Below are 19,114 nucleotides of genomic sequence, written 5' to 3'. Positions count from 1 at the left end.
TGTGCCATGAACGTTTCGGTCCAAACTATATTAAAATTGCAGGGCCAGGTACTGAGGCTCGTGAAACCTTACTGATACCAGCCTTCCAGTCACAAATGCATGGCAAATATTATCATTTTTCTTCCTTCTGGTGAGCCAAATTTTGATCATTTTTGAATAGGTTTAGGCTTTTAATTGTCACATGTACCGAGCGACAATGAAAAGGGAAAGATACTGAATGCAAAATATAGTTCTCTGCATCGTAGTGCACCAGTTCCAGAGGCAAAGTCCAATGTCTACAATGGGGTAGTGGTGAATCAGACAGTGCCGTAGCTAGTGGAAGGATAATTCAGAAGCCTGATACCAAAGAGGAATAAGTTATTTCTGAGTCTGGTGGTATGCGCTTTCAAGCTTCTGTATCTTCTGTCCCACTGGAGCAGGGAGAAGAAGGAATGATCAGGGTTCAACAACCCTTTGATTATGTTGGCTTCCTTTCCAAGGCAGCATGAAGTGTAGATGGAGTGAATGGTTGGAATTCTAGTCTGTGTGATGGATTGAGCTACATTTAAAACTCTCTGCAGTCTGGGCAGAGTTGTTTCCAAGCCAAGCTGTGATTCAACCATTTCTATGCTTTCTATAGAGCATCTCAGCTTGGGCAACGCCCATTGTACCAGTGTTAAAGACTAATAGATTTATTAGGATAACTTCCCAGTAGCACACAAGTCTGAAAAAGGGTCTCGACCCGAAACGTCACCCATTCCTTCTCTCCCGAGATGCTGCCTGACCTGCTGAGTTACTCCAGCATTTTGTGAATAAATACCTTTGATTTGTACCAGCATCTGCAGTTATCTTCTTGTAAGATTTATTAGGATATGTGGATGCTTTTTAATGGAGTCTCATTTCTGGAATAGTATCCCTTTCCTGGATTTCAAGACTTATCTGTACTTTTTTCTATAGGGCAGGAGTTCACCTGGTTGAGTATGAGTCGTGTTTATCAACAGAAGGTATTTGAAGAGCAGTCAAAAGTTTTTGACTGTCAACATATTCAACAGCTTTGGTAAATCCCCCATGTACCTACTGATTTCCAGAGAAGTGTTGAGGGATACTGCAGGCTACTCCCAATGACTGCATACTTGGATGGTATCCTGATTCTAAGAATCTCCAGGGATGGACATCTGAAGATTCTGAAAGAATTGCCATGTACTCTAGTTCCTTACCTGGAGACAAAATGCTTGTTCGTGTTCAGTTTTAGCCCAAATTCTCAGTGTAGTTGAGGAGAGTACAGAACCATTGTCAAATCTGGTCATTCTAAAAAATGGTCTTGCCACCTGCTGTCATGTGGATCCATATGCGTTGCAGGATTATCATACGTCTCGGCATGGCCATGTCCTTGAAGTGTTAATGGATAATTGTGTGCTACTGGGAAGTTGTTCTGAGGGATGGCTGGGTCAGTGGATGTCTACACTGTTGGCAAGAGAACAGAGATACAACTACTGTCTCAAGTGGCGGTCAGATGCTCTACCAGATAGTGGAAATCTTATGTGTAGCATTTTATCAGGTGATGTGAGATCTTCGCTTATCTAAAAAAACAACTGTATGTTGATGTTGAATTAGCTTGCAGTGTATGGTGCCAGGGTGGGAAGATAGTATATGGAGAGAAGAATGTCTTAATGTCTAATTGACAATTCTCCAGCAAGCCATTGGGGGTTATGTTTCATTATATTATGTTATTACCTGATCTTTGACAGATTCCAGTTTTATTCTGTCATGGCTGTATACTGTTATGCTGTGATAGGCAGGTACATACTTGTCACAGTGGGCTTGTAGCAGTAAATAAGCCTTGTGAAAGCATAATTCCATTCCTAGAACACCTTACTGCACTCCTCGTGACAAGGTAAACTGAGGTAGTGCAGTAAGGTGTTCTAGGAATGGAATTTCAATGGTTAAAGCTTGGAAGTTGGCAGCATAGCCACCAGGAGGGAGCACTTAAATTCAAGGATGGTTTAAGAGGTGAGACCAGGAGTAGATATCTCAGAGGGTTATCGGGATTGAAAGGAATACAGAAGTAGGGAGAAATAAAGCAATAGAGGGATTGCAAGAATCATTGTATCTCGGTACATAATAATCAACCCAAACCATTAGCCTTTATTTTCCACCTTACCGTTGAGTTGGCACCTTATTAATTGACTCGGGAAATCCAAAGCAGAGTACACCCACTAGTTCCCTTTCATCACTTTTTTTATTTTGCTTCTTCAAAGGGCTCTAATGAATTGGTCAACTATTTAAAAAAACAAAAAGACACAAAGTGCTGGAGTAACTCAGCAGGTCAGGCAGCATCTCTGGAGAACATGGATTGGTGACATTTCAGGTCGAGACCCTTCTTCAGACTAATCACATTTTACTTTCACATAACCATGTTGGCTTAGCCTAATTGCTTTACATTTTTTCAAAGTTCACTGCTTTGGCATCTTTCATGTTAGCATCTAACCTGTTCCCTGTAACAGAGGTAAACTAATTGGTCTGTTGTTCTTGCCTTCTGTCTCCCTCCCATTTGGGAGAAAGGAGTTACATTTGTTGTGGAAAAAAATCGCTGGAGTAAGTCAGGGGGTCAGTAGCACCTGTGAAGACTGAGGAATGGTCAACATTTTGGTTACTGATTTTCAGCAACTTTTTGGATATTTCCCAAAGAGGACTAATGTTGAATTCATCCACCATCTACTTATTTTTTATTATGAATTCCCCAGACTCTTTCCATAAGATCAACACTCAGATGCTCTCATTTTTAAAGGGAGAGGAGAGCGAATTGGGGCAGGTTGTTTGGGGGTTAGTTACCTAAAATTGGACAATTCAATGTTCATACCATTCTTCTCCCCCCCCCCCCCTCTCTTCCATAAGCCCCACCTGGATTTGCACCCTTTTCTTCGCTTCCCTTCGCTCCATCCCCTTCCACTTATTTAACTTCCACTGTGCTTTGTTTTTATAAATAGCATCTGCAGTTCCCTGTGTCACCATATTCCCAACCTGGACTCTGGAGATCAACTGTTGGTTGAGAAGAGTCATGAGCCATTTTTGTTCTCATTTGACTTTCCCAGTCATCCAATGATATATTCCACCCAGCATGTTAATCTCCACATTACCAGTAAATACATTTGTTGATAATCCATGCCTGTTTTTTAGGGAAAAAAAATCAATTTTGTGTGTATGTCAGAGAGAGTGAGAAAAAGAGAGTGAGAAAAAGAGAGTGAGAAAAGAGAGAGAGAGAGAGAGAGAGAGAGAGAGAGAGAGAGAGAGAGAGAGAGAGAGAGAGAGAGAGAGAGAGAGAGAGAGAGAGAGAGAGAGAGAGAGAGAAAAAGAGGAAAAAAAAGCGTCTATTGGGCTGTCAGAGACATTATTCCGCAGTAAATCACGAGCCTGATGTTAATTGTATAATTTACATTCATGTGGGCATGTGCTTCAAACTGACACAGCTGTCAGCCTTGGTGCAGTACCAGCAACCCTGGTACCAGCAACCCTGTCTCTGGGTCAGGACCTTGCATGTTCAAGCCCTGTTCTGCAAAACTCAGAACTGGACATTTCCTGGCATTGGTGACAGACAGTCGTATCTTTGGACGAGATGTTAAACACAGGTGCCATCCATGTTCATGAGGTTTGAATAGATCAAGGACTTCCATTTCTTTGGTAAGGCCAAGTTTTATCTTTAAAAGGTTCAGAGATTCGGAAAGATTTTTCACAGGTCAGGTGCAAATTTCACCTTTGCTTTGGCCCGTATGCCATAGCTGATAGAAAGACAGTTAGAAACATAGAAACATAGAAAATAGGTGCAGGAGTAGGCCATTCGGCCCTTCGAGCCTGCACCGCCATTCAATATGATCATGGCTGATCATCCAACTCAGTATCCCGTACCTGCCTTCTCTCCCTACCCCCTGATCCCTTTAGCCACAAGGGCCACATCTAACTCCCTCTTAAATATAGCCAATGAACTGGCCTCAACTACCTTTTGTGGCAGAGAATTCCACAGATCACCACTCTGTGTGAAAAAAAACGTTCTCATCTCGGTCCTCAAAGACTTCCCCCTTATCCTTAAACTGTGACCCCTTGTTCTGGACTTCCCCAACATCGGGAACAATCTTCCTGCATCTAGCCTGTCCAACCCCTTAAGAATTTTGTAAGTTTCTATAAGATCCCCCCTCAATCTTCTAAATTCTTTGGTTCTGTCTTCACTAAGGAAGACATAAACCGTCTGCCGGAAATAGCGGGGGACCGGGGGTCAAATGAGATGGAGGAACTGAGGGAAATCCAGGTTAGTCGGGAAGTGGTGTTAGGTAAATTAAATGGATTAAAGGCAGATAAATCCCCAGGGCCAGATAGGCTGCATCACAGAGTGCTTAAGGAAGTAGCCTCAGAAATAGTGGATGCATTAGTGATAATTTTTCAAAACTCTTTAGATTCTGGAGTAGTTCCTGAGGACTGGAGGGTAGCTAATGTAACCTCACTTTTTAAAAAGGGAGGGAGAGAGAAAACGGGGAATTATAGACCAGTTAGCCTAACATCGGTAGTGGGGAAAATGCTAGAGTCAGTTATTAAAGATGTGATAGCATCACATTTGGAAAGTGGTGAAATCATCGGACAAAGTCAGCATGGATTTACCAAAGGCAAATCATCTGACGAATCTTATAGAATTTTTCGAGGATGTAACTAGTAGAGTGGATAAGGGAGAACCAGTCGATGTGTTATATCTGGACTTTCAGAAGGCCTTCGACAAGGTCCCACATAGGAGATTGGTGTACAAACTTAAAGCACACGGTATTGAGGGTTCAGTGTTGAGGTGGATAGAAAATTGGTTGGCGGACAGGAAGCAAAGTGTAGGAATAAACGGGTCCTTTTCGGAATGGCAGGCAGTGACTAGTGGGGTACCGCAAGGCTCAGTGCTGGGACCCCAGTTATTTACAGTGTATATGAATGATTTGGACAAGGTAATTGAATGCAACATCTGTAAGTTTGCGGATGACACGAAGCTGGGTGGCAGTGTTAGCTGCGAGGAGGATGCTAGGAGGCTGCAGAGTGACTTGGATAGATTAGGCGAGTGGGCAAATGCATGGCAGATGCAATATAATGTGGATAAATGTGAGGTTATCCACTTTGGCGGCAAGAACAGGAAAGCAGAGTATTACCTGAATGGTGACCGATTGGGAGAAGGGGAGATGCAACGTGACCTGGGTGTCATGATGCACCAGTCATTGAAAACAAGCATGTAGGTGCAGCAGGCAGTGAAGAAAGTGAATGGTATGTTGGCATTCATAGCAAGAGGATTTGAGATCAGGAGCAGGGAGGTTCTGCTGCAGTTGTACAGGGCCTTGGTGAGACCGCACCTGGAGTATTGTGTGCAGTTTTGGTTTCCTAACCTGAGGAAAGACGTTCTTCCCTTAGAGGGAGTACAGAGAAGGTTCACCAGATTGATCCCTGGGATGGCGGGACTTTCATATGAGGAAAGACTGGATAGACTGGGTTTGTACTCGCTGGAATTTAGAAGACTGAGGGGGGATCTTATAGAAACATATAAAATTCTTAAGGGGTTGGAGAGACTAGATGCGGGAAGATTGTTCCCGATGTTGGGGGAGTCCAGAACCAGGGGTCACAGCTTAAGGATAAGGGGGAAGTCTTTTAGGACCGAGATGAGAAAACATTTCTTCACACAGAGAGTGGTGAGTCTGTGGAATTCTCTGCCACAGAAGGTAGTTGGGGCCAGTTCATTGGCTATATTTAAGAGGGAGTTAGATGTGGCCCTTTTTGCTAAAGGGATCAGGGGGTATGGAGAGAAGGCAGGTACAGGCTACTGAGCTGGATGATCAGCCATGATCATATTGAATGGCGGTGCAGGCTCGAAGGGCCGAATGGCCTACTCCTGCACCTATTTTCTATGTTTCTATGTTTCTATGTTTCTATGTTTCTATGCTTCTAAATTCCAGCGAGTACAAGCCGAAAAGCGAGTACAAGTTGAAATAGATGTTAATGCTGCTTCATCACAAACCATTTCCTCGGAATTTATGGGACACTTTTCTTTATTAAACTGTGACCCCTGGTTCTGGACTCCCCCAACATCGGGAACAATCTTCCCGCATCTAGCCTCTCCAACCCCTTAAGAATTCTATGGCATTGTGAGTTGCCACAATGTCACATAAAACCAAGACTTTTTTAAAAAACCTCATCGTACTGTTCATGATATCAAGACTTCCTAAGTTACTTTACAGCTAATTAAGTACTTATTAAAGTGTTGATATTTTTTCAATGTAGGAATTATACTGGCAATTTCTGCTGGGATGTATCCACAAACCGTGATGTGATGGTGGTCAAACAGGATGTATGTTTGGAATCGAAGGAGAAACTGGCCAGGACACTAAGGATAACACTCATTTGCAAAATCATGTCATCAGCCCAACCTTTGTATTCACCAAAGATAGACACAAAATGCTGGAGTAACTCAGCGGGTCAGGCAGCATCTCTAGAGAAAAGGAATAGGTGACGTTTCGGGTCAAGACTCAAGAGTCATGGGAAAGGGAAATGAGAGATATAGAACAAATGAATGAAAGATATGCAGTTAAATTTCTCAACCAGAAATAATAATAATAATAATAATAATAATACATTACATTTGTATAGCGCTTTTCTGGAAACTCAAAGACGCTTTACAGGGTAAATAAAACATAAAAATAAATAAATAAAGGAACAGAAAAGGAAGAATAAGGTGAAGCGACGGTCAGTGGTTGAAGGCAGTGTTGAACAGGTAGACTTCAGTGATGTTTTGAATGTGGTGAGTGAGGAGGAGTCTCTGATGGTTAGAGGTAGTGAGTTCCAGAGGGTGGGAGCAGCGATGGAGAAAGCCCTATTCCTTTTCTCCAGAGATGCTGCCTGACCCACTGAGTTACTCCTGCTTTTTATGTCTATCTTCGGTTTAAACCAGCATCTCCATTTCGTTCCCACACACTTTATATTTACCAATCGTGTAAGCAAACACTTCCAGCATAGCAGTACGTTGATTAATGCAATCTAACATTCTCTGACCCAGCAGCCAGCCAACAAGTGTTGATGTCAAAGAATAAATGTTCCTAGAATGTGATCGCAAGATTTAGTTTCCACCTGTTAAATTTTTGTTATGGCTTGACTTTAAAGATATTCATTAGAAAGGCGGCATGGTGGTGCAGCCTTCGAGCTGCTGCCTTACAGTGCCAGAGACACGGGTTTGATCCTGACTATGGGTGCTGTCTGCACTGAGCTTGCACATTCTCCATGTGACCATGTGTGGTTTTCTCTGGGTGATCTGGGTTACTCCCACACTCCAAAGATGTACAGGTTTGTAGGTTAATTGACTTTGGTAAAATTTGTCCCTGGCGTGCAGGAAGTGTTATTGTACAGGATGATCACTGGTTGACATGGTTGGTGGGCCGAAAGACCTGTTTCCGCGCTATACCTCTAAGTCTTGTAAGATTAATATGTTTGTCATTGTTACAGGAATTGTGGGGATTGAAAATCTATGAATGTGGGTATTTGCACACGTTGAGATTTATCTGCAAAGCTTTCCAAATTATGAAAAGTTATGAATTGGACTTAATGCTGTGCATCATTGATAATTACATCATCAATCCTTTAATAGCAATTGCAATATTAACACTGCAGTACATTGATCGATATTGGCAAACATTGTTCAAGAACTGGTTTTGTTTTGACAGAAAATAATAGCAGGATGAAATCTTTTAGGACAATGTCATGATAAATATTCATTGAAGTTTATCATTAAGTCTTTCCTGGATGTTTCTAACACCAAAAGATCCATATCATCTCATTCAGAAAAGTGTTAGATACATTGAAAATGTTAAAACCTCTTTTAATAGCTACCATGCAAAATCATTAATTATGGGAAATATTAGACATTTCGTTTTGGAGAATGTTGTTCCCTGCTTCACTGCTGTACCACTAATTACCTTGACTTTTCATCCCAATTATATCAGCGACAGTCCTTGTGTCCTTCAGATGCTAATGCTTACAAATTTGCAGTCTACATTTAGTTTACAAGTGTAGCACAGGGTCTGCAGGTTCAAAACGAGCAAAATAAATGTTTAGAGCTTGTGTCAGGGAATACTTCAAATGAATGAAGATGTGAAAAGAACGATTTGCACACTCAGTGCACATGTGCATTATACCTGACAAGACAAAACACTGAATGACAACATTGGAGAAATGTGTCTGTACCAGAGAGCAGTTGAGACGTGTGCCTTGATCGGATATAGTCAGAAAGCTGGCGAAGCAAGGTGGTGTCCATCTTACTGAACTGTGTGCTTCAAGCAGAAAAATGGGAGAGGAACTGGAGGTTTTAATGCAAGTGGTTTTGAAGGTTCATAGCTAATGGTAGAAACAGACTCCTGGAAGCTAGGTTGTATTCGGCTTTGTGGGGCTGAGTGGGCCTGGACCTACTGGGAGTGTACAATGCTATGCTTCTGGCAGGAAGGGCATCATCACCCTCATCTACAAGCAGAAGGGGGCGAAGAATGGCGTCAAGAATTGGAGACCCATCTCACTGCTAAACGTGAGCACTAAAATACTGTCCAAGGCCATTGGCAACCAGGTCAATACCCTTAGACAGATGATCCACCTGGACAACACCTGTTCTGTATCTAGCAGGGAAATCTCGAGCAGCATCAGCGATACTGTCACCAACGTTCAGGACTGGGGGGGTTGAACATCTGCTTGGACCAGGAGAAGGCTTTCAATGGGGTATCACACACATGATGGATGAGCTCTCCAAAATGGGTTTTGGGAGGGAATCAGGAAATTAATCCAACTGCTCTAGACAGAGATCTATTGTGCAATCCAAAACACTGGGTTGGAAACGGATAGCTTCCCCACCGGGTATGGAGTCAGGCAGGGCTGCACACTCTCTCCTGTCCACTCTCCCAGCCTAGGCTGTGCACTCTCTCCTGTCCACTCTCCCAGCCTAGGCTGTGCACTCTCTCCTGTCCACTCACAGCCTAGGCTGCGCACTCTCTCCTGTCCACTCTCCCAGCCTAGGCTGCGCACTCTCTCCTGTCCACTCTCACAGCCTAGGCTGTGCACTCTCTCCTGTCCACTCTCACAGGCTGCGTACTCTCTCCTGTCCACTCTCACAGGCTGCGTACTCTCTCCTGTCCACTCTCACAGGCTGCGTACTCTCTCCTGTCTTGTTTGTGTGCAGTATGGAACCTTTTACTGAATCCATCATGAGAGCTGAAAGCAGATGAGGGGTGACATTGCCATACAATGGGGGCATTTCAGATTGAAGCCTCCTTGTACATGGACATTGTCGCTGTCTTTTGTTTGCCTCCCTGGTCAGACTGCAGGTAGATCAGCATCTGTAACCTGTTTCAGTTGGCATTGAAAGCCAAAGTAAACCGCAGCAAGAACGAGGCCAAGCTCTTCAGCAACTAGCCCAGCCGATCTTCTGTCCCCTTCACCAGCAGATCTGACTACCTGAAGGTGCTGAGGATATGGTTTGGAAAGGTTGAGATGTGCAACAGGAATTTGCTGGAGTGCACAGCCAAGGTTAAATACAGATTGGGACTTTTGGAAGCAAAGGTCTCTCTTGATAACTGGGAAATTTTTGGTCATAAGGTGTGAGGTGCTGTTGGGGCTGCTGTACCCAGCGCAGTTGTGGACTGTCCCCTGCTCCCCTGCTTTGGTGATGACCCTAGGCCATCTTCTAGTTTATCAGAGGCTCAAAGATGGACAAGTGTCTGATGGGCCATGATGCACATCCACAAAGGGTAAAAGCATGCCCAATGTCACCCTCATCCCGATGGCTACCTTCGTGTGAAGCTGCATCAGGCTGTGCCTAGAACTTGTGGGCACCAAGTGACATTACCTGCTGAGGTTCTTCCTGTCCCCAGTGTTGCAAAGGATGGGCCTGGCACCAATGCTGCCAGTCAGCTGGACTTTGCCACACCACCTGTCCTTAGGGGAAAAGTTATTCCAGGCCAACACCTTTGACCACAAGTCCATCAGGCAATGGTCAGCACAGAATATCCTGCAGGCATTGCAGGACAATGACTAACATCCACCGTTCATCGTGTTTAATTGTCACATGCTCCAGGAAGGGAACAATGACATTCTTGTTTGCTGCAGCAACACAACAAATAAATGTACAATAATCAATAAATCATCAATAATGCTAGGTAACCAAACCTTACTTGTGCAGGCTCAAGTACATGGAGCAAGCTGTAGAAAGTATGTAGTAGATGATTGCTGAGGTAGTTTGTGATTAATGTTACACAGTGAAGTTCAACAACGAGAGGATTGCCTTCATAACGAGAGGATTGCCTTCATAAAGAGAGGGTTTCAGTATAGGTTCTTCAGCAGTTGTATCGGGCCCTGGTAAGACCACATCTGGAGTATTGTGTATAGTTTTGGTCTCCATAGTTTGAGGAAGGACATCCTTGTAATTGAGGCAGTACAGTGTAGGTTCACGAGATTGATTCCTGGGATAGCGGGACTGTCATATGAGGAAAGATTGAAAAGACTAGGCTTGTATTCACTGGAATTTAGAAGGATGAGAGGGGATCTTATAGAAACATATAAAATTATAAAAGGACTGGACAAGCGAGATGCAGTAAAAATGTTCCCAATGTTGGGCGAGTCCAGAACCAGAGGCCACAGTCTTAGAATAAAGGGGAGGCCATTTAAAACTGAGGTGAGAAGAAACTTTTTCACCCAGAGTTGTGAATTTGTGGAATTCTCTGCCACAGAGGGCAGTGAAAGCCAAATCACTGGCTGGATTTAAGAGAGAGATAGATAGAGCTCTAGGGGCTAGTAGAATCAAGGGATATGGGGAGAAGACAGGCACGGGTTACTGATTGTGGACGATCAGCCATGATCACAATGAATGGTGGTGCTGGCTCGAAGGGCCAAATGGCCTCCTCCTGCTCCTATTTTCTATGTTTATGTTTCTATGAGTTCAGAAGGATGAGAAGGGATCTTATAGAGACATATAAGATTATAAAAGGACTGGACAAGCTAGATGCAGGAAAACTGTTCCCAATGTTGGGTGAGTCCAGAACCAGGGGCCACAGTCTTAGAATAAAGGGGAAACATTTAAAACTGAGGTGAGAAGGAACCTTTTCACCCAGAGAGTTGTGAATTTGTGGAATTCTCTGCCACAGAGGGCAGTGGAGGCCAAATCACTGGATGAATTTAAGAGAGAGTTAGATAGAGCTCTGGGGGCTAATGGGATCAAGGGATATGGGGAGAAGTTGGGCACAGGTTACTGATTGTGGATAATCAGCCATGATCACAATGAATGGCGGTGCTGGCTCAAAGGGCTGATTGGCACCCTCCTGCACCTATTTTCTATGTTTCTATGTTTCTAACCTTTTAGTTGATTGGAATAAGCTGTTCTTGAATCTGAAGGTCATGGTTCCCAGGCTCCTGTACCCTCTTCCCGAAGGTAGCAGCTAGATGTGAGCATGGCCTGGGTGGTGTGGGTGCTTGATATCAGCTGCCCTTCTGATTCAACATGAGGTCAATGCTGTGATGGACCGGGCAATGTCTAACACTTTCTGCAGCCACCTCCATTCTTGGGCATTTGTGTTAATGAACTACGCCGTGATGCAACCTTTCAGTATTGTTAAAGTTTAGGAAGATAGGCATATAAGTGATGGGTCGGCATCATCACTTTTGTATTTTAATAATTACGACAATGGCCGACCTTTTTTGTCACCCCCTCATCCCACTTTGCCAGCCTTTGCTTTTGTTGCATTCCGAACTCTCCCCAAATTCTAACGAAAAGCCAATGACTTTTCAAGTGCCAACTGAAATGATAATATTTCTTTTTTTTCTTCTCTGCATTTCAGCTTTCCAGTATCTGGAGTATTTTCACATAAAATAGTGTATATTGGTTTAAAAGTAAGAGTCACAATGCACTGAATGAGAAAGATCTGGGTATTGAGAAAGTACTGATGAATTGAGATATAAGGTTATGATAGGATTTTGTCATTAGATTTGTAAACTAGTAACCTGGACTAACAAGTGCAGGGATACTAATTCATCAACGGAGTGAAGGTCTTAGTTAATAAACATAATAAATGATAAGTGGATTTTCTTACGATGTTTAACCTCAAGCACACACTATCATTGGTCTTAAATTTAATCTGTTTCAGACTATTTCTTGGGTGAAGTGTTAGATTAATTCCAAATTTAGCACCAGCTCCCAAACATTAGTGATTGAGCTTCAAGCGCTGATCGGATTGAGTGTGCTCTTGTTCAGTTCTTATTTCCTCCTTCAGCTGCAACCAAGTCACTGCTTATTTTCTTTGTAGTGGTTGAGATGCTACTAGTATTCTTTGTCATGGATTAAATTGCCATGAATAGCTCAGTTAGAAATGGAGTCACATACTCCAGCCGGAATCGTCTGAAGAAGGGTCCTGACCTGAAATGCCACCCATCCATAACGTCCACAGGTTCTCTGCTGAGTTACTCGAGCACTTTGTGCTTTACTCAAGATTTCAGCATCTGCAGTTCCTTGTGTACCCAGCCAGACAAGGACAGGATGGAAAAAAACCCTCCAGATGCTGGAATTTTTAAATAAATAGGCTGGAAACAGCAAGTCTGACATCATCTCAATCAAATTGGAGCTCAATCGCGACTTTGATTCACAGCAACTGGATCACGGAATTTTTCCCGAGTGTATGATGTGATTCCGGCAAAGATGGATTCAATGGGAAGTGGCAGCTCAATGAAGACACTGCCTTTTCAGCCACTGTCTCATTTCAAGAGTTTTCAGATATGTATTTTATAAAAGTGGTGAGACGCCCCTATGTACCACGAACCTGTGAGAAATAAGACCATCAGACATAGGAGTAGAATTAGGCCAGTGCCCAGTCTGCTCTTCCATCATGATTGATCTATTTTCCCCTCAACCCCATTCTCCTGCCTTCTCCCTGTAATCTTTGACACCATTACTAATCAAGAACCTATCAATCTCTGATTTAAAAATACCTAATGACTTGAATGTACACAGTTGCTTGAACAACTTACTATACAAATTTGGTTCCAAGCAATGTCTTTGATCCCCCCACTCTGGGCAAGAGTAAACATTCTGAATCTCAACCAAGGAAATACTGAAAATCCTAAGCAGATGAAGTCACAGCTAAGGAGAGAGAAATAGACTTGATGTTTCAAGACGATGGTTTCAACAGAACGGAAAATTTTGAAAATAAATTCAAAATCTCAGAAATTGAAAATATTTTTCACAACATATGTTTACCTGACATTCAGAAACATTACCAACCAGTTAAAAAATCTGAATTATTCAGAAGAATATACCTTTTAAAAATCAAAGCAGTTAAATATATGTTGCTCATTTTAATTTTTAAATAAACTAACAAAGTTTTTAAAAAAAAGTAAATGACTGAATGGAGTAAACAGAAATCTACTTTAATTCTTTGGGCCTGTTCCCCTCCATTTAGTGAATCGAGACATTGTTCCTGTACTCAGTTTAACCTGCCCTGGTTTATTTGGTGGGAGAATTCCTCAGTTTTGATCAGATACAACATCATACTCTTATGAATGAATAAATGAATGAATAAAGTATCATTCATTCATTCATTCATTCATTCATTCATTTTTTTTGTCACATCATACTCTTTCAATAGACAATAGACAATAGGTGCAGGAGTAGGCCATTCAGCCCTTCGAGCCAGCACCGCCATTCAATGCGATCATGGCTGATCACTCTCAATCAGTACCCCGTTCCTGCCTTCTCCCCATACCCCCTCACTCCGCTATCCTTAAGAGCTCTATCCAGCTCTCTCTTGAAAGCATCCAACGAACTGGCCTCCACTACCTTCTGAGGCAGAGAATTCCACACCTTCACCACTCTCTGACTGAAAAAGTTCTTCCTCATCTCCGTTCTAAATGGCCTACCCCTTATTCTTAAACTGTGGCCCCTTGTTCTGGACTTCCCCCAACATTGGGAACATGTTTCCTGCCTCTAATGTGTCCAATCCCCTAATTATCTTATATGTTTCAATAAGATCCCCCCTCATCCTTATAAATTCCAGTGTATACAAGCCTAATTGCTCCAGCCTTTCAACATACGACAGTCCCGCCATTCCGGGAATCAACCTAGTGAACCTACGCTGCACGCCCTCAATAGCAAGAATATCCTTCCTCAAATTTGGAGACCAAACCTGCACACAGTACTCCAGGTGCGGTCTCACCAGGGCCCGGTACAACTGTAGAAGGACCTCTTTGCTCCTATACTCAACTCCTCTTGTTACGAAGGCCAACATTCCATTGGCTTTCTTCACTGCCTGCTGTACCTGCATGCTTCCTTTCAGTGACTGATGCACTAGGACACCCGGATCTCGTTGAACATCCCCTCTTCCTAACTTGACACCATTCAGATAATAATCTGCCTTTCTATTCTTACTTCCAAAGTGAATAACCTCACACTTATCTACATTAAACTGCATCTGCCATGTATCCGCCCACTCACACAACCTGTCCAAGTCACCCTGCAGCCTTATTGCATCTTCCTCACAATTCACACTACCCCCCAGCTTAGTATCATCTGCAAATTTGCTAATGGTACTTTTAATCCCTTCATCTAAGTCATTAATGTATATCGTAAATAGCTGGGGTCCCAGCACCGAACCTTGCGGTACCCCACTGGTCACTGCCTGCCATTCTGAAAGGGACCCATTTATCCCCACTCTTTGCTTTCTGTCTGTCAACCAATTTTCTATCCATGTCAGTACCCTACCCCCAATACCATGTGCTCTAATTTTGCCCACTAATCTCCTATGTGGGACCTTGTCGAAGGCTTTCTGAAAGTCGAGGTACACCACATCCACTGACTCTCCCCTGTCAATTTTCCTAGTTACATCCTCAAAAAATTCCAGTAGATTTGTCAAGCATGATTTCCCCTTCGTAAATCCATGCTGACTCGGAATGATCCTGTGTTACTGCTATCCAAATGCTCAGCAATTTCGTCTTTTATAATTGACTCCAGCATCTTCCCCACCACTGATGTCAGACTAACTGGTCTATAATTACCCGTTTTCTCTCTCCCTCCTTTCTTAAAAAGTGGGATAACATTTGCTATCCTCCAATCCACAGGAACTGATCCTGAATCTATAGAACATTGAAAAATGATCTCCAATGCTTCCACTATTTCTAGAGCCACCTCCTTAAGTACCCTGGGATGCAGACCATCAGGCCCTGGGGATTTATCAGCCTTCAGTCCCATCAGTCTACCCATAACCATTTCCTGCCTAATGTGGATTTCCTTCAGTTCCTCCATCACCCTAGGTTCTCCGGCCCCTAGAACATTTGGGAGATTGTGTGTATCCTCCTCAGTAAACACAGATCCAAAGTAACGGTTTAACGTCTGCCATTTCTTTGTTCCCCATAATAAATTCCCCTGCTTCTTTCTTCAAGGGACCCAGATTTGCCTTGACTATTTTTTTCCTCTTCACGTACCTAAAAAAACTTTTGCTATCCTCCTTTATATTATTGGCTAGTTTACCCTCGTACCTCATCTTTTCCCCCCGTATTGCCTTTTTAGTTAACTTTTGTTGCTCTTTAAAAGAGTCGCAATCCTCTGTCTTCCCACTCTTCTTTGCTATGTTATACTTCCTCTCCTTAATTTTTATGCTGTCCTTGACTTCCCTCGTCAGCCACAGGTGTCTCTTACTCCCCTTAGAGTCTTTCCGCCTCTTTGGGATAAATTGATCCTGCAACCTCTGCATTATTCCCAGGAATACCTGCCATTGCTGTTCTACCGTCTTCCCTGCTAGGGCCTCCTTCCAGTCAATTTTGGCCAGCTCCTGCCTCATGCCTCTGTAATCCCCTTTGCTATACTGTAATACCGACACTTCCGATTTTCTCTTCTGCCTTTCCATTTGCAGAGTAAAACTTATCATGTTGTGATCACTGCCTCCTAATGGCTCTTTTACCTCTAGTCCCCTTATCAGATCAGGATCATTACACAACACTAAATCCAGAATTGCCTTCTCCCTGGTAGGCTCCAGTACAAGCTGTTCTAAGAATCCATCTCGAAGGCACTCTACAAACTCTCTTTCCTGGGGTCCATTTCCAACCTGATTTTCCCAGTCTACCTGCATGTTGAAATCTCCCATAACCACCGTAGCATTACATTTGTGACACGCCAATTTTATCTCCTGATTCAACTTGCACCCTATGTCGAGGCTACTGTTTGGGGGCCTATAGATAACTCCCATTAGGGTCTTTTTACCCTTACAATTCCTAATTTCTATCCATACTGATTCAACATCTCCTGATTCTATGTCACCCCTTGCAAGGGAATGAATATCATTCCTTACCAGCAGAGCAACCCCACCCCCTCTGCCCACCTGTCTGTCTTTTCTATACGTTGTGTACCCCTGAATATTCAGTTCCCAGCCCTGGTCCTCTTGTAGCCATTGTCTCAGTGATCCCTACAACATCATACTTGCCCATGACTAACTGAGCCTCAAGCTCATCCACTTTATTTTTTATACTACGCGCATTTAAGTACAACACTTTAACTTCTGTATTTACCTCCCCTCTCACATCGGTCACAAATGGCCCTGCCCTTAATCTCTTTTCCCCTCTAGAACTTCTGTTCCCATTCTTCCGAGAGTCTTCTGCAATATCTCCTGTATTCCCTTTAACCTCATCTTCATATTCCCAATTTGTTAACCCCTCCCCCCCACTACTTAGTTTAAAGCCACAGGTGTCACACTAGCAAACCTGCCTGCCAGAATGTTTGTCCCCCTGCTGTTAAGATGTAACCCGTCCCTTTTGTACAAGTCACCCCTAGCCCAGAAGAGATCCCAGTGGTCCAGAAATCTAAATCCCTGCTCTCTGCACCAGCCCCTCAGCCATAAATTCATACCCTCTATCTCTCTGTTCCTGGCCTCACCAGCACGAGGTACCGGTAGCAGTCCAGAGATAACCACCTTCGACGTCCTACTTCTCAGTCTTTTTCCTAACTCTCTAAACTCCCGCTGTAGCACCTCCTTCCTCTTACGCCCGACGTCATTCGTGCCCACGTGCACAACGACTTCAGGTTGATCGCCTTCCCTCACTAGGATTTTCTGAAGCCGGTCCGTGATGTGCTGAACCCTGGCACCAGGGAGGCAACAGACCATCCTCAAGTCCCTCCTGCTGCCATAGAATCTTCTGTCCGTCCCTCGGACTATGGAGTCACCCACCACTACGGCTCTTCCTGACTTCGGTCTCCCCTGTCGAGTATCCTTGCCAACAGGTCCGCAACTCGGACTGGAAACGTCTTCTGCCCCGACAGTTCCCAAGAGGGTATACCTATTTGCAATAGGCACAGCCACTGGGGTCTCCTGTAGTCCACGTCCACTCCCCCCTGAAACAGTCTCCCACCTTCGCTCGACCTGGACCCTTGGCGTGACAGCCTCACAATAGGTCCTGTCGAGGAAACTCTCGCATTCCCGGATGGCCCTGAGGTCATCCAACTGCCTCTCCAACTCCACCACACGTCCATTCAGGAGCTGCACCTGGACACAGTTCTTGCAGGTGTAGCTCCCAGAAGCTCCAGCGACGTCCCTATCTTCCCACATCCTGCAGGAAACACACTGCACCAACTTTTGCAAGACCCTTTTGCAAGTCTTGCTTATATCACCAATTTAAATTGCATGATTGTCCAATTTACCAGACTTCTCACTTAAATGATCAACCAATCCACGTATTCTCTTCTGACTGACTTATTGCACTGTAATTCCCACTCACTTACAGCCAATGGTGGTCCTCTCTCCAACTTCCCGACCTTTACAGACTGATTAACAGTGCCCTATTGGTGCTCTTTTTAAACTGCCGTTTCTACCACTATTAACAGGTACTTACTTTCAGCCAATGGTCGTCCTCTCTCCAACTTCCCGACCTTTACAGACTGATACTCGGCATAGATGAATATTCATTGGACTTCATGGGGAGTTCAACATCAGAGTCAGGAAAAGGAAGACAGTCAAACGCCAGTGTGTTGAGAACTCTCATGTCTGTCTACACTGTGGAGGAAACTGGAAATCAGGAATTCATGTGGAACACTTATCCTTATCAGGATAAGAAATCAGGAATTCATGTGGAACACTGTCATGTCCACGCGCCCGGCCAATGTTTTTAAGTTTGTTCTAGTTGATTACCGGTTCTGGTTGATTACTGTGCAAACACCTCATAAGTGGTTATCTCGCACAGGGAGAGGGAGGGCAAATCTATCAAGCTATCTTCACATCTGCAGAATGCACCATGATAGCTGATAGCAGCAGCACCAAGAAAGAAAGAAGAAGGATCCTTGGAAATCTGGTACCTATCTGTCACTTGAGGTAGGCTTGCCCACAATACTCGGCATAGATGGATATTCTGCTGCTGCTAGTAAGACTGGCACAAGAAATATGACCATTGACAGCCGTGGAAGCTTATCACAGCAAGGGAAATAGTGAATACTTGCAAAGAAAAAACATTGCCTTTTTGGTTTTGAAGGGGCTCCTTACTCAGTCTGAACATCTCCCTTCAGATGTAACACTTCTGCCATTTCAGATTACATTAACTGAAGAGGGAGGGAGAGGGCAGCATTTCTCATAGATTATTGTTTCAAAGCAATGCTGAAAACGAAAATCATTTCTCTGGCTCTTTGACCTGGGAGAGAATAAAGGAACATTAATCTAAAAATGTACACTCGAATCTTCAAAAGATTATTAACAGTAATCTCTCTTTCATTTTGATCTTGACAGGTGAGGAATGATTTAACCAATGAACTGGAGAAAGCTGACATTCAAATCGCCGACACTGAGAGTTTCTCTAATGATCCGTGTTTGAGCGTCAGAAAGCTCAGGGTAAGTAAAGGAAATATTAACATTTTCTTTTTATACTGAGTTAATGGGTAAAAAGCAAAACACACTCTCAATTTTTTTACCATTTAAGTGAGATTCAAGTTACACCCTGATTGTCTTCAGAATTCAATTGACATGAATTTAGAAATTATCATCTGATCAGATTTCTCTAAAATATCATTGATTCCAGCTGGAACTTTTGTGGATATTGATATTGGTGAAAGGAGTGATTTCCACACTTCCCGATGCTG

The 19,114-nt window shown here is 43.4% G+C and overlaps 1 protein-coding gene across 1 annotated transcript in view; it reads left to right on the top strand.

Annotated features, from left to right (window-relative positions):
* gabbr2 (gamma-aminobutyric acid (GABA) B receptor, 2) overlaps positions 1-19,114 on the top strand; it is a 694,367-nt gene that overhangs the window by 441,066 nt on the left and 234,187 nt on the right. Inside the window, exon 5 of the mRNA XM_078422928.1 lies at positions 18,765-18,866. Within this exon, the coding sequence (XP_078279054.1) occupies positions 18,765-18,866 (102 nt within the window). The remainder of the gene's footprint in view (positions 1-18,764; positions 18,867-19,114) is intronic.

The sequence above is a fragment of the Rhinoraja longicauda genome, chromosome 2, assembly GCF_053455715.1.
Source record: "Rhinoraja longicauda isolate Sanriku21f chromosome 2, sRhiLon1.1, whole genome shotgun sequence".
Lineage (NCBI taxonomy): Eukaryota > Metazoa > Chordata > Chondrichthyes > Rajiformes > Arhynchobatidae > Rhinoraja > Rhinoraja longicauda.
This window is presented reverse-complemented; position numbering and strand designations above follow the sequence as displayed.